The 12743-nt window shown below is 34.3% G+C and overlaps 1 protein-coding gene across 2 annotated transcripts in view; it reads right to left on the bottom strand.

The window, feature by feature from the left end:
• The window catches only part of LOC148939955 (diacylglycerol lipase-beta-like), a 129924-nt gene that overhangs the window by 106697 nt on the left and 10484 nt on the right, over positions 1–12743 (bottom strand). Inside the window, exons 2-5 of one of the 2 annotated variants that reach the window (XM_089105869.1) lie at positions 8798–8959; positions 7041–7247; positions 2991–3100; positions 1498–1740 (exon numbers count right to left, since the gene is read on the bottom strand). In XM_089105869.1, coding sequence (XP_088961995.1) covers positions 1498–1740; positions 2991–3100; positions 7041–7247; positions 8798–8892 — 655 coding nt within the window. In that variant the 5' untranslated portion in view covers positions 8893–8959. The remainder of the gene's footprint in view (positions 1–1497; positions 1741–2990; positions 3101–7040; positions 7248–8797; positions 8960–12743) is intronic. The other variant, XM_089105870.1, reaches the window with a different exon arrangement.

The following is a 12743-nucleotide window of genomic DNA, read 5'->3' as shown; positions in this document are numbered from 1 at the left end:
ATCATAATAAAAAAAGGAAAATTGAGATTTCGATAATTTCGGAGACCACACTGCATTTATAGACATTTAAAGAATGGTGACTCAACAAAAGGAGTTGCCGAAAGACGTTTTTGAATCTATTAGAAACTTTTGCTTTTATGTCACTCTTGTTTTCTTCATAGTATTTTTTTTGTCTGCAGATCTTTTTTCACCTCTGCTCTAGGTTGTCTTTTTTTATTTAATCCTTTTTATTCGTTATTTTGAAACCATTATAATTGTTTTAGGAGACAGAAACTTGACAGTATTAACTCAAGTTTCAGATAGGACACTCTTAGTACTATATAGATTTGTATACAGACATTGACATTTCATATGCAAATCCTCCGTCAATTCCTTATATATGATTCCTTATTCCCAAAGAGGAAATGAGGCACTTAATCATAGGACCGAAGTCATAATCCACAAGTGGTCACAGTAAAGCTACCAGAACAGTAACGAAACTACCTTTTCCGTGTCCGTAGGACACAAAATCTGTCAATTCCTTATTCAATTCCCGAAGGAAAGGTGAAACTTGATCATAGGACCGAAGTCCTAATCCGCAAGTGGTCGCAGTAAAGCTACCAAAACAGTAGTGAAACTGTCCTTAGGACACAAAATCCGTCAATTCCTTATTCAGTTCCCGAAGGACAGGGGGCACTTGATCTTATGACCGAAGTCCTAAAGCGGAAGTGGTCGCAGTATAGCTACCAAAACAGTAGCGAAACTACCTGTTCCGTGTCCGTAGGACTCAAATTCCGTCAATTCCTTATTCACTTCCCGATGGAAAGGGGGCACTTGATCATAGGACCGAAGTCCTAATCCGCAAGTAGTCGCAGTAAAGCTACCAAAACAGTAGCGAAACTACCTCTTCGTATCCAGTTATTAGGATACGAATCTTCTTTATACAGACCAACTTCTGGACGTGCCGCCTGGAAAAAAGGGGAAAACTAATATGGAAAACATGAGTCTAGAGGGAAATCGTCAGTAGATGGAATTTTGGGTTAGTGAAAAGCCCATTATGGTATTGCAAGGGAACATACTTATCACGGAAAATATTTCAAAGGCTTACCAGGTTGGTAATTGAGGTATTCTTGAATGGTAACGAGATACAAAGAGTTTTTTTTGGCATTTTTCAACATTTCTGGTCAATTTTTTTTCCTAAATCACAATTATATATATATATATATATATATATATATATATATATATATATATATATATATATATATATATATATATATATATATATATATATATATATATATATATATATATATATAGTAGTAATCATCAGTTTTACTATTGATGACGGTCACTGCATATGTGACCGAAATACCTGGTATTTTTTGTGAATTTCAATCACAGTTTGTGAAACACTGTCTAATAAAAGGATTTTATCCCTATTTGAACTTTTATTTATCGTGGTGAGATTTCTCCATTTATGTACCTTGTGAAAGATCTTTGTTTGCAGCTTATTACCTGAAACATCTCTGAAAATAGCATCCAGACCTATCCTTCCCTTTCTGAAACAAGAGCAACAGAGTAAGCAGCAAAATAAATGCCAGACTCTTTCACTTAGTGTAGATGACTCCGTACCATTAGCTGAATCATAACGACCAAAACTTCTTTGTTCAAATCGGGCGTAAAAACTTAGCCAATCAAAAAACAGCAACGCACCAAATAACTGAAAGGCAATTAGGATCCAAAAAACAATGACAACACCTGAAATATAAAAGGAATATGAATAAAATACGCATTCTTAGTTTACAAGGTTTTAGACTAGTTGATATTTGACAAGACAAGCAACAAATCTATACAAATATACTTCCAATTCATTAAGATACTCATACACAGTTTACGCAATAGCGTATTTATTTCGGACAGGTATATTTTAGGGTTTAAATAGCACTAAGAATAAGGGTGCATTATATGGACTATTATCCCTGGACTGTCAAATGAAACTATAATTTTCCCAAGTTTTCTAAATAACCATCGTAATTAATTAGAATTTCAGCTTGTTTTCCAGCGGATAGCATAAAAAGACCAGACTCTTCTGAAAAGAATTAATCAAAGGATACAAGGATAGCAAACATAGACCAACTATAGTAATTCCTTGCATGACGTTGTCGGATAACCAGTTTCCAAAAACCCAGCATGATCAATTAACTAGTCCAATCCTTTTTATCTATATGTTTCTTGGCTATTGTGATACTTAGGCTGCGTCACCACGTAATTACTGCTAAAATTCATATTCCTTAAAAGCCTTCTTAAATAAACTCATTTTTAAATCATAAGAATCTACTGAAGCATGGATCATAGATTTCGCCCATCACATGGTTGTTTTACAATCTTGATTAAAAATGTTTAGCTTTGAAAAAACACATTCACTCTGATTGATTAGTTTTTAAGCGTGGGCGTCAAAGAACTCTGGTCCTTACAACTTAAGTTTATAAAAAAATAAATAAAAAAGTTTGTAATTATACATGAAAACGGAGAAAATTATTTTTTCAAGCTCTGTGCCAAAAACAGTGTTTTAACAAAGATCATCAGTCTCCCCTCCTCTCTCTCTCTTTCTCTCTCTCTCTCTCTCTCTCTCTCTCTCTCTCTCTCTCTCTCTCTCTCTTTCTATTCTTCTTCTTCTACTCTGCTTTCCTTTTTTTGTTTTAGTGTTATGATTTTTAATTATTTTTATCCTCCTATTCACATATTAGCAATTGTATATGTTTTTATTTTTAATAGAAGGTATAAAAATAAAGCACTTTGGGATGATGTTATATGGACTGATTTATGTGGGAACATAAACTTTAATACAGGGATTTTGCATGATAAAGCTCGTACTTTTTTTTATAAGCTTTTGGTTGCTTTTGGTTTAAAATTTTGCTTAAAGCTTTTGGTTTTATAAGCTTTTGGTTAAGCTAATCTACTCAAAACTACCTTCCATATTGCCTATAACTGACTTGAATAATACTTACCCCACATCACCGTTAAAAAAGAAGGATCGGCACATTCAAAGTGCTTTTGTCTAAAAACAAAGGCTGATCCAACGGCGTTTACTACTATCTCCATTAGGCATAATCCAAACCTGAAATACGGAATGAACGTTACACCTGATACCATTCAGAGGTATAAAATGCCAATACTGCTTGTAATTCGTTTTCTCGGATATAAAGGGACGCAAAGGAAGCCTAAATATCCCCTCCGTGATAATAAGATAAAAATACAAAGAGATTAGAAATTTGTTTCAGATTAAGTGAAAAATTCCAGAAAAAAAAAATTATTTTCCTAGCCTGACCCTTATAAAATCTTCAAGGGCAGTTTCATCAAAATATCAAAACTAGTATCAAAGTAAACAAAGTAACAATAAGCAACTTGCATAACTTACAGCCCTTGCCCCGTGAATCAAAGTTGCCCTGCAAATCCAAGTATCTAAGTAAACAAAGTATCAAAGTAACAATAAGTAACTTGCAAAACTTAGGCCTCTTCCGGGGTCTGGTGGGGAGGGGGTTCAACCCCGGAAGCGTTTTTATTTGGCCGGTAAACTATTTTCAACAAAATGACTATCACAAAATTTTTTAACGATTCCACTGGAGGAACAGGTGGTGGGGGTTGGGGGGGGGGCTGGTTGCCCTTTGACTAGTTTTGACTCTTAAAAAAACTATAAGTTTCGATTTCAAATCGAATGAGCCCCTCCAAAGCTAATACGACCACCCCTTTCACAAAAACCTTAAATGTTAGCAATTGGCAGCTTACATAAGTTAAAACCGTTGTCTCGGGAGGTTATCGGGAATTTTTCAACCCCAAGATGTAGTTACTTTAATTGTGATCTATTTTCAACAAAATGATTATTTCAAAATTTTAATCGAATGCATTTAGGGGAAAAAAGCACGCAAGAGGCGGGGGGAGGGGGCTCGTTAACTCTAATCACTTTCGACTCTAAAAAGGACAAAGAAATTTCAATTTCCAATCGAATGAGACACCTCCAAAGTTTATACGACATTGAAATAGATATGTATGTATCTATTTATGTTTTTTTTTTCGAAAACGGCTTCGTATTTTTTGGGGGGAAAATTGGCATTTCGTGATTTCCTGGCCTAAAATAACGATTTATATAGGTCACAAGTTTGAGAAAATTCCTTAAGAGCCTTTACTTTGGAAAAACAATATCCGGTGAGGGGTTGTATCGTTTTTAGTGTCTATGATGCAAGCAAAATTACCAAGGAAACATATCTAATTATAAAATACCAAGTGTACCAGTTTTTTGCCAAAGGCGTTTTCAGCAGTTTCATAATACCTAGAGGACAAATGAATAACCTAGACCACGTAGAACAAAGAACTATACGGTTAGATTAGGGCATATAAGGTTTTATGGAAAAGGTGGCCGTATAAATTTTGGAGGGCGCTCATTTTTTTGAAAATTGGAATTTTTATTTCCCTTTTAAAGAGTCAAAACTGATCAGAAGGCAAATAGCTTTCCCCCAAATACATCCGATCTAACTTTTGAGATGGCCATTTTGTTCAAAATGATCCAAAGTAAAAATAATCCATATGCCTTTGGGGTTGACACAATCCATAGAGCCCGGGGAAAGGATCGTAAATTTGCCTCATGGATATATCAGGTCTTTATGGAAGTGATGGTCACATAAACTTTGGAGTAAGCTTATTGCATTGAAAGTTCTAGTTCCTATTCACGTGTCAAAAGTGAACGGAGTTCAACTAGCCATCCCTGTAGTTTGAGGGGAGGGGATCAAAAGTTAGATCGGATGCATTTGGGGGAAAGCTATTTACCTTCTGATCAGTTTTGACTCTTTAAAAGGGAAATAAAAATTCCAATTTTCAAAAAAATGAGCGCCCTCCAAAATTTATACGGCCACCTTTTCCATAAAACCTTATATGCCCTAATCTAACCGTATATTTCTTTGTTCTTCATGGTCTAGGTTATTCATTTGTCTTATAGGTATTATGAATCTGCTGAAAACGTCTTTTGCAAAAAGACTGGTACACTTGGTATTTTATAATTAGATATGTTTCCTTGGTAATTTTGCTTGCATCATAGACACTAAAAACGATACAACCCCTCACCGGATATTGTTTTTCCAAAGTAAAGGCACTTAAGGAATTTTCTCAAACTTGTGACCTATATAAATCGTTATTTTAGGCCAGGAAATCACGAAATGCCAATTTTCCCCCCAAAAAATACGGAGCCGTTTTCGAAAAAAAACATAAATAGATACATACACAATTATTGCTTGTTTAAACAGATAAGATATATATATATATATATATATATATATATATATATATATATATATATATATATATATATATATATATATATATATCTCTCTCTTCCTATCTCTTTAGCTCCCTCGTGACAGAACCTGGCCTTTCATTCTTCAAATATTTAATATTAACAACGCCATCTTAAATACAAGATTTAAAGGCGAACAAACCAGCTGTGACTAAATTTAAAAAGAAAGAAAGAAGAAGGTCTAATAGAATTAGTCTAGCGCAGTGAATTTACAGAAAAAAAATAAATGACAGACATATTACCTACATAACGGAAGAATAAAAGGGGGCCCGAAAACAAGGTAAAAAATCATGGATATTATAGCCAAATATACAATAGGGTTACTTCTGACTAAATTAAAGGTAAATTTGATCTGCAATGGAGTTATTTGGGACCAATCTACAAAGTAACAAAAATAAAGCGAAGTCAAGTATATAACTTAGTTACTCGGGCCACATGCAAAGCAACTCTGTTGCCTATTGAATTTTATTTTCAATTGGTCAGGAATAGCTTTAATGCATGATTCATTTGCGATTTTTCCCTAGATTACAATTTTAGTTTTATTTTTTTGGTTTTATTTTCTTGTTGTGTGTTTGTTTCTCTGAAGCTATCATTATTTGTAGTTTATCATTGCAATTTCTGCTTTTTCTTCACTTGCACTGACTTATTCTTATTATTACACAGGGGAAATTAAACTAATTCAACTAGCTAAAATAATTGAATCGCGCTAATTAAATTAGCAACACATGCATAAAGAAACAGATAAAAGGTTAGATTCAGAAAAATCCGAAGAAGAAAAACAAATGAACCATTATATTCAGCAACATTCTACTCTCATCCTATCTCAAGACTAAAACGTAATTTTTTATGTTTTGATTAAAATGAGGAAATGGTCTCACAGAAAACTGAGATTAGTAGATTTATTTGATTTCAGTTAAGCGTCATTTGCACAATTTATGAGATCATTTAGGCTCACTTCCGGTACTATTATTTCGTAATTCTCACATCAGTCGTAACGTCGTAATTCTCACATCAGGAAGATAGAATCTAAAATTCTGAGCACACATTAGAAACAATAAAGGCCCAAAAATAGATCCCTTTGTGACTCCTCGATTTACTTGGGATGCAGAATCATTGATAATAACCTGCGCTGACCTAGCTTGCAAATACAACTTAAACCACTAAAGGAAATTAATTCTAATGCTCAAATTCCTGTATCGAAATAACTACAATCCAAAATTCACCATGTAAAACACCTTTCTAAAATCAGTAAAACTAGTCATCATAATCTTCCCAGTTTCTAGGGTATTATCAATGGCGTCAACTCAGTCAGGTGACGAAAAAAGATTAAAAACCTTGCAAAAAGTAACTGAAACATTCTCCTTTTCATCGAAAACTTCTTTATATGAAATAGAAGCAACCGTCTCTTGAAATACTCTCAAATTTTCCTGCTTCAGTTCTTTTATTTTTATTTCTTCGTGGCTAGTGATTTTTCACCTAAGTTTTTAACATCCCTCATATCCACTAACTTAACTATTTTTTTTATTTTGATTTGTTTTTGGATAAGTCAGCCTAGTCAGGAGTACATACACATCGACCATCCATGAAAAAAAAAACGAAAAAAAAAGATACAAAGAAAACACTTCTAAGACTTTGTTCTTCTGCGCTCAGCATTATCTACACAAAATCAACACCCAACATCCTAAAACTACAAAGTAACAATATTTTCTTTTACCTTGCATATAAAAATTTTGCGACGTTTTCTCTTGCTCTAGCTTCAAAAATTGTCCCTTTCGTGCTGTAGAATCCTGTACAAACAACAATCCCAATCGTCACTATTTGCAAAGCTATTTCTGTGTACAGGTAAATTTGCACATTGGAAAAATCGGGACAGATTAAACTAGTATGATATATTGCTGCTAGCGCGACGATAATAATAAACCTGAAAAAAAAAATATTAAAATAGCAGATAGGCGGTGCTATATAACGCAAGGCCCAGGCAAACAAATAATTCAAAGAATCTTCCAGAAATAATAGGGCATACAATGGTTCTTTCTGTGTCATTAACCCCCCATCCCTCGTCAATTAGAAAAGTTTTTGGTCCTCCAGAATATACCCACATCTATCCTCTCAAAGATTGGTTCAATGTGTGCTTTGACCATCAAAAATCATAGCGCATTCTCAACAAAACTGAATTGAAAGAGATATACTAGACTTCAAACAAACAAGAGAAAAAAGGCTCAGTATTTCCTCCGCTGACAATGTCCGATACACTCCTTTAAGCGTACTTTGAGTATATCAGGTAGATATTAACACGGAAAAACCAAAGAAAGAGATTAAACACAGACACAGAGTAAACACATTAGAGCGTAGAATAAAGAAGCAGATTAAACACAGATGAACACCTTCCTGTTGTTGTTTTTTTTTTAAATCAGTTAATAGTAACAATGTGTTAATTTCGAAACAAAATTTTATACTTTTTAATATAATTTAATGAATTGGGTTATAATACTAACAGTACCTACATAAAATACAATATCCTATGTGTAAGTGCAAACTGGACTACCCCTTCCCTGGAAAAAAACTTCGTTGGTAAGGAACCTCCACATACAACAACTGCATACCAGACTTCATGTATTTATGCTATGTCTCTTTGATGTCACATCTTAGGATCATACCTGACATTTCTCAATGTCAATTGTTAAAGACAATTGTCTTCAATTGCTAAGTATTTCATAAAAGGAGGATAAGCAGGACAATAAATATCCGGAGGATCAAAGCGTGAATGGGTATACAATATCCTTTCTTTGAGAACTGCTTGGCAAGCAGTTTTTGGAATCTATATCAGCAGTGTGAAAATATCAGATATGCTGTAGGTGTGACAGCAAGGATAGATGAACATTAGTTCTGCTGCACTTATCAGTCACATCTGCGAAATCAATAGATCCTTTTCCGTTTACTTTTCATCAAAACACAATATTTGCAGCCGTTTTCAATGCAATCCGATGACTGCAAGAATGCAACAGCTTTTTTTTCTTGTATGGAAAGTGTTTTGGTTTTCGACAGCAACCCTAAGTTGAGCACCGATATTAACACAAGCGACGATAGATTCAGGTCAAGGACGGCCAATGGACCAGAAAAACAGTAGCTAACTAGAGAAAAAATCATTAAAACCGCAAACCTGCACAACAGACGCCGTCATTAAGCGTTTTCTAAAAAATATTAAACAAATCTAGCTCACTCGCTTGCTCTCACTATCTATACTATACTATTTTCTTTCACAATTTCCTTCATTATTTTTTTCCTTCTTACCCTTAATCAACTAGTTACTTTAAGTTGCTTTTTATTGGCATTTGTTTTCTTTCACTGTCCCTTCCAAATGATTAAAAAATTATAACCAAAAACATGCATGCTTGGTGTTGCATATTTGGCAACTATCTTGTATGTATGAACTGAAATGAACTCACGAGCAAAAGAAAAAAAATACTTTACCACGGTAATCGAATAGTAGATTCTGTCACTGCAGGAACTATGAAGTCATCTGATGCCACATGCCACCGATGACCAAACAGCCTCAAAGCAGGCATCTTTTTACCAAGACTTGAACTTCACAAACAATTTTCAGAAGCAGTGATAAACTAATCCTTCATTACCCTAAAAGATTTGGTCGGTCTATACATGGGTAAAATGATGAAAACTAATTAGAGCGTTTTCTAGGGATGATATTCTTGAATAGATAGAGTAATAAGCATTGGCAAAATTAGGAGGGGCCAATGGTTGATGGCCCTTCTAGATTTTCAAAAATACCCATTAATATGGCATTTCTCCTATTTTTGGCATGTTTGCTGAATATTGTTTAATTATAATAAAAAAAAAAAAAAAATTACTTTGTGGACAAATTGTATCTAAGACTTCCTAGCTGGTTTAATCTTACTTCACTGTTCAGATCACTATCAGATGCTGTACTTGGGTTCTTTAACTCTATAATTTTCATTTTGAAAATTGAGATGGTTCTTTAACACAAACTTTCGTTTTGAAATGGAAAAATAATTTTAAAACCTTAAAATAAGCATTTTATTGAATTCTCCCTTTATTTATTCTAGCCAATGCTTTAATATGATTTCCTCAGGGTGAAAAACAAGCAAAGCTTTGAAACGTTCTTCAGCATACGAAAAAATTCTTGACTTCATTAAACTTTTTCTTACATGCTTCTGGTACCATATCTTTACTGGTTTATAGGAGAAAAATAATCAAGGCTTTAACTTTTTAGAAGGAGATTAACTCCTTTTTCATAAGAAAAACCCTTCTTGAATATAAAAAGCCCTCTCATATTTTCTTGGTATATCTCTAATTTTTTAGTCCTTCCTGATCAATTTACTACAAGCTACCCTGTTGAGCTAGCCCCCCTTACGCCAGTCAGTCGTTTCATGCCTCTCCCCCGTTTCTGACTGCCCTTTCCCTTGTCTAACTGTAAGCATTTTATTTACTGATTGCCTTTAAAACGTTGGAACCGAAAATGCTGCTGTTTTTAGCAAAAGTTACTGTGCATCGGGACTTTTTCTACCGAGACTAGAAGTTAGTTTTGTTTGCAATATATATTTATTTTTATATTTTTACATATAATATTATGTAATGTTATGTGTATTCTTACATCACACGGGAAGCAGCGGATGATTTGCAGCCATGCATTGTACTCCTGGCTGACGGCTGCAAATCTTTCAACATTTGTACAGAACTTTCTTGAGAGGAGGGTTGTTCAGGGACTCCTCCTTATCTCTTCTGTTTGAAAAATAGTTGCTTTTGAAAATATAGATTCCCTAGCAATGAGAAGCCATATCATGAGGGAGTGAAAGTATAAAGAGTTGATTTTTATATATCTTGGAAAATTTTGCACCAGTGTTAATGGGCCAGTCAAAATTGGTTTAATTTTCATATTTCCAAATTTTTTCATAAGAATTTGGGCATGATTGATACTACTACAAGAAAATTAGAATATCTTCAATAGAGTCTTGCCAAAATTCCAATGGATTTTAGCATATAAAAATCAAAGGAAATTAAATTAATCATGAAGGAAACAAAGTATTCTTTCTGTCAAAAACAGAAATTGAAAGTAAAATCACTTTAAGAATTGGAAATACTTTCAGTTTTAATTCCAGCCCTTGAACGGCACCTACTCTATCTATTCCCAAAAATTACAGAGTTTGACATGCTGGCACACTGACAGTAAAACTGGCTACCAGTTCTATTCACTACCCACAGAGAAATAGGTAGGCTGTCCATGTAACTGACATGATGTCACTTAGCGTGGCAAAGTGATCTTGATTCCTGAGATCATTCATACTATTTTCTTTTAATGCTTGAATGGTCTTTAGCTCAAGTCTCAAGACTAAGGTGCTAAGTGATTGTGTCTTTTTCATACCCTACTCAAAGAAATGTAAACTGTCCAGTGAACATTTCTGACTCTCTGATATGCCAATTGTAGCCATATCAGAAAGAGGTTTCAGCAAACCAAAACTGACCTTGACAGACTGGCATGCAACAATTGTTGGTGAGCACTATGATTATCTCCACTATGATATGCTGCAAAACCAACATCGCTGACAAGCTGAATCTTGGCAAATTATATATATATATATATCCATATATGTATATGTATATGTACAGAGGCGTAGCGCCAGCATTTTTATTGGGGGGCAAGAATTTTATTCCAGCGCTACTGAAGAAAAGTTACCATTTACCAAAGACACTACTAGGTTAAATTTAAAACATTACACCATAGATAACAAACAATAAACACACATTAAATAACCATAAAATTCAGTACTATGGTGACCAAGCTTTTACTAAAATTATGATCAATGAGTTGCTACAGGCGACAGTAGTATAGTTTAAAAAAGCTTTTGCGTGGAATAAGGTGAATTTCATATACATTGGGCTTTTTTCAGCAGGCTTCATCACTAATGTTGCAAAGCCTATCCCCTTCGACTTCCCCAACCTCGCTTCCCAGCACAGGATTCTCAATCTTATAGTTGAACCAAGCACCATTCTAACAGCTCCGTGTATCGTGCTATTCAGTTGCATGCAAATTTTGAATCGACTTTGACTCAGTGAGATTAAATTTGTTGTGCTAAACTTTTACTATGCATGATTCATTGAAGTATTATTTGTGAATTTTTATTAAATTGATTTGATTGTAGGTTCACTGCTTTATATTAATAAATAGCATTGAAATAAGCAGGCCACATAAAGCAAAAATACAGGATAATTCCAAGTTTTATTACATATAATTCCAAATCTAATGTTATATTGTAACATGAATCATATGACATTTCAAAATTAGACAAATTTACATATAAAATAAAACTGCAATACACACTAATCCTGGAATAAAAAAATCAGTGTGTTGGCTCTGTATTACACAAACTTGTTACGAAAATTGTAGTCGTCTATGTTTTTCTATATTAAATTCCTTTATCACTTTATCATGGTCCATTTGTACTTCTTTTTTAATTGCCAACAGTGCAAATGATGATAATCTTTCTTGCCCCGTGGTGTTGCGGCAGTGTGTCTTCAACCATTGAGGGCAAGAAAAAGATATTTCACACGACGCAGAATTCATCGGAATATTGAAGTAAGTTCAAACAGATCTAATATCAGAGGAAACACACATTTCAAGCGTTTTTCAGCATAAACAGATGCTCTTTCTAGAATGTTTTTGTTTTTCATATCCTCAACTCCGTAAAAACACTGTAGCTCAGACATACAGCGTCCAAAATCGAGCTTATAGTACTCACGCACAAAGCTTACAGCGTCTTTGTCCATTTTGTTTGCACCTAGCATTACGCTTAAGTTGTTCATAACGTCCAAACTGTTTTCTTCTAGCCAACTTTCAATTTATGTAGTTAAAACATCAATAACAGGACACAACACTGTATTTTTGAAAAACTCTTGCACTGTCTCATATGGAAGTATTGTGCCCCCACCTAATTTCACTGGAACTTTACGGTTCCGGGGCAATTCAGGACCTCTAAAACCGCATTTATTAGCTAATTCTAAACTGTGATCGAATAGTTTGAGAAAAAAACCTTCTGATTGGAAGGACTGTAATACTTCAACACTAAATCATCTTGACCCTTTTTACCACGTCATGTCACACTTGTGGACTGTAACATTTTCGAAAATGTCACATTGCATTAAAACTCTTCTTAGAAAGGGTAGATCAAAAACAAAGCTAAAATTTTTCATACTTTTTTTCAAAGCATTGGCTTGTCCTCCAGCGTCGTGACCGGTCTCTAAAATGTTTTCTAAAGCTGCAAGAGTTTCTTCAAAGTTGTCCAGCAGTGCACGCACAGCTTCAATGCAACAAGTCCATCTGGTGTCACTTAGTGACTTTAAAGTTGTGGTTCCCCCATGAAAAGACTTGGAACTTTTCTGAATC

The sequence above is a fragment of the Artemia sp. Qi Xiang Cuo genome, chromosome 20, assembly GCF_049724085.1.
Source record: "Artemia sp. Qi Xiang Cuo chromosome 20, ASM4972408v1, whole genome shotgun sequence".
NCBI lineage: Eukaryota > Metazoa > Arthropoda > Branchiopoda > Anostraca > Artemiidae > Artemia > Artemia sp. Qi Xiang Cuo.
The sequence above is the reverse complement of the archived record's forward strand: the minus strand, read 5'-3'. Positions and strand labels throughout refer to the sequence as shown.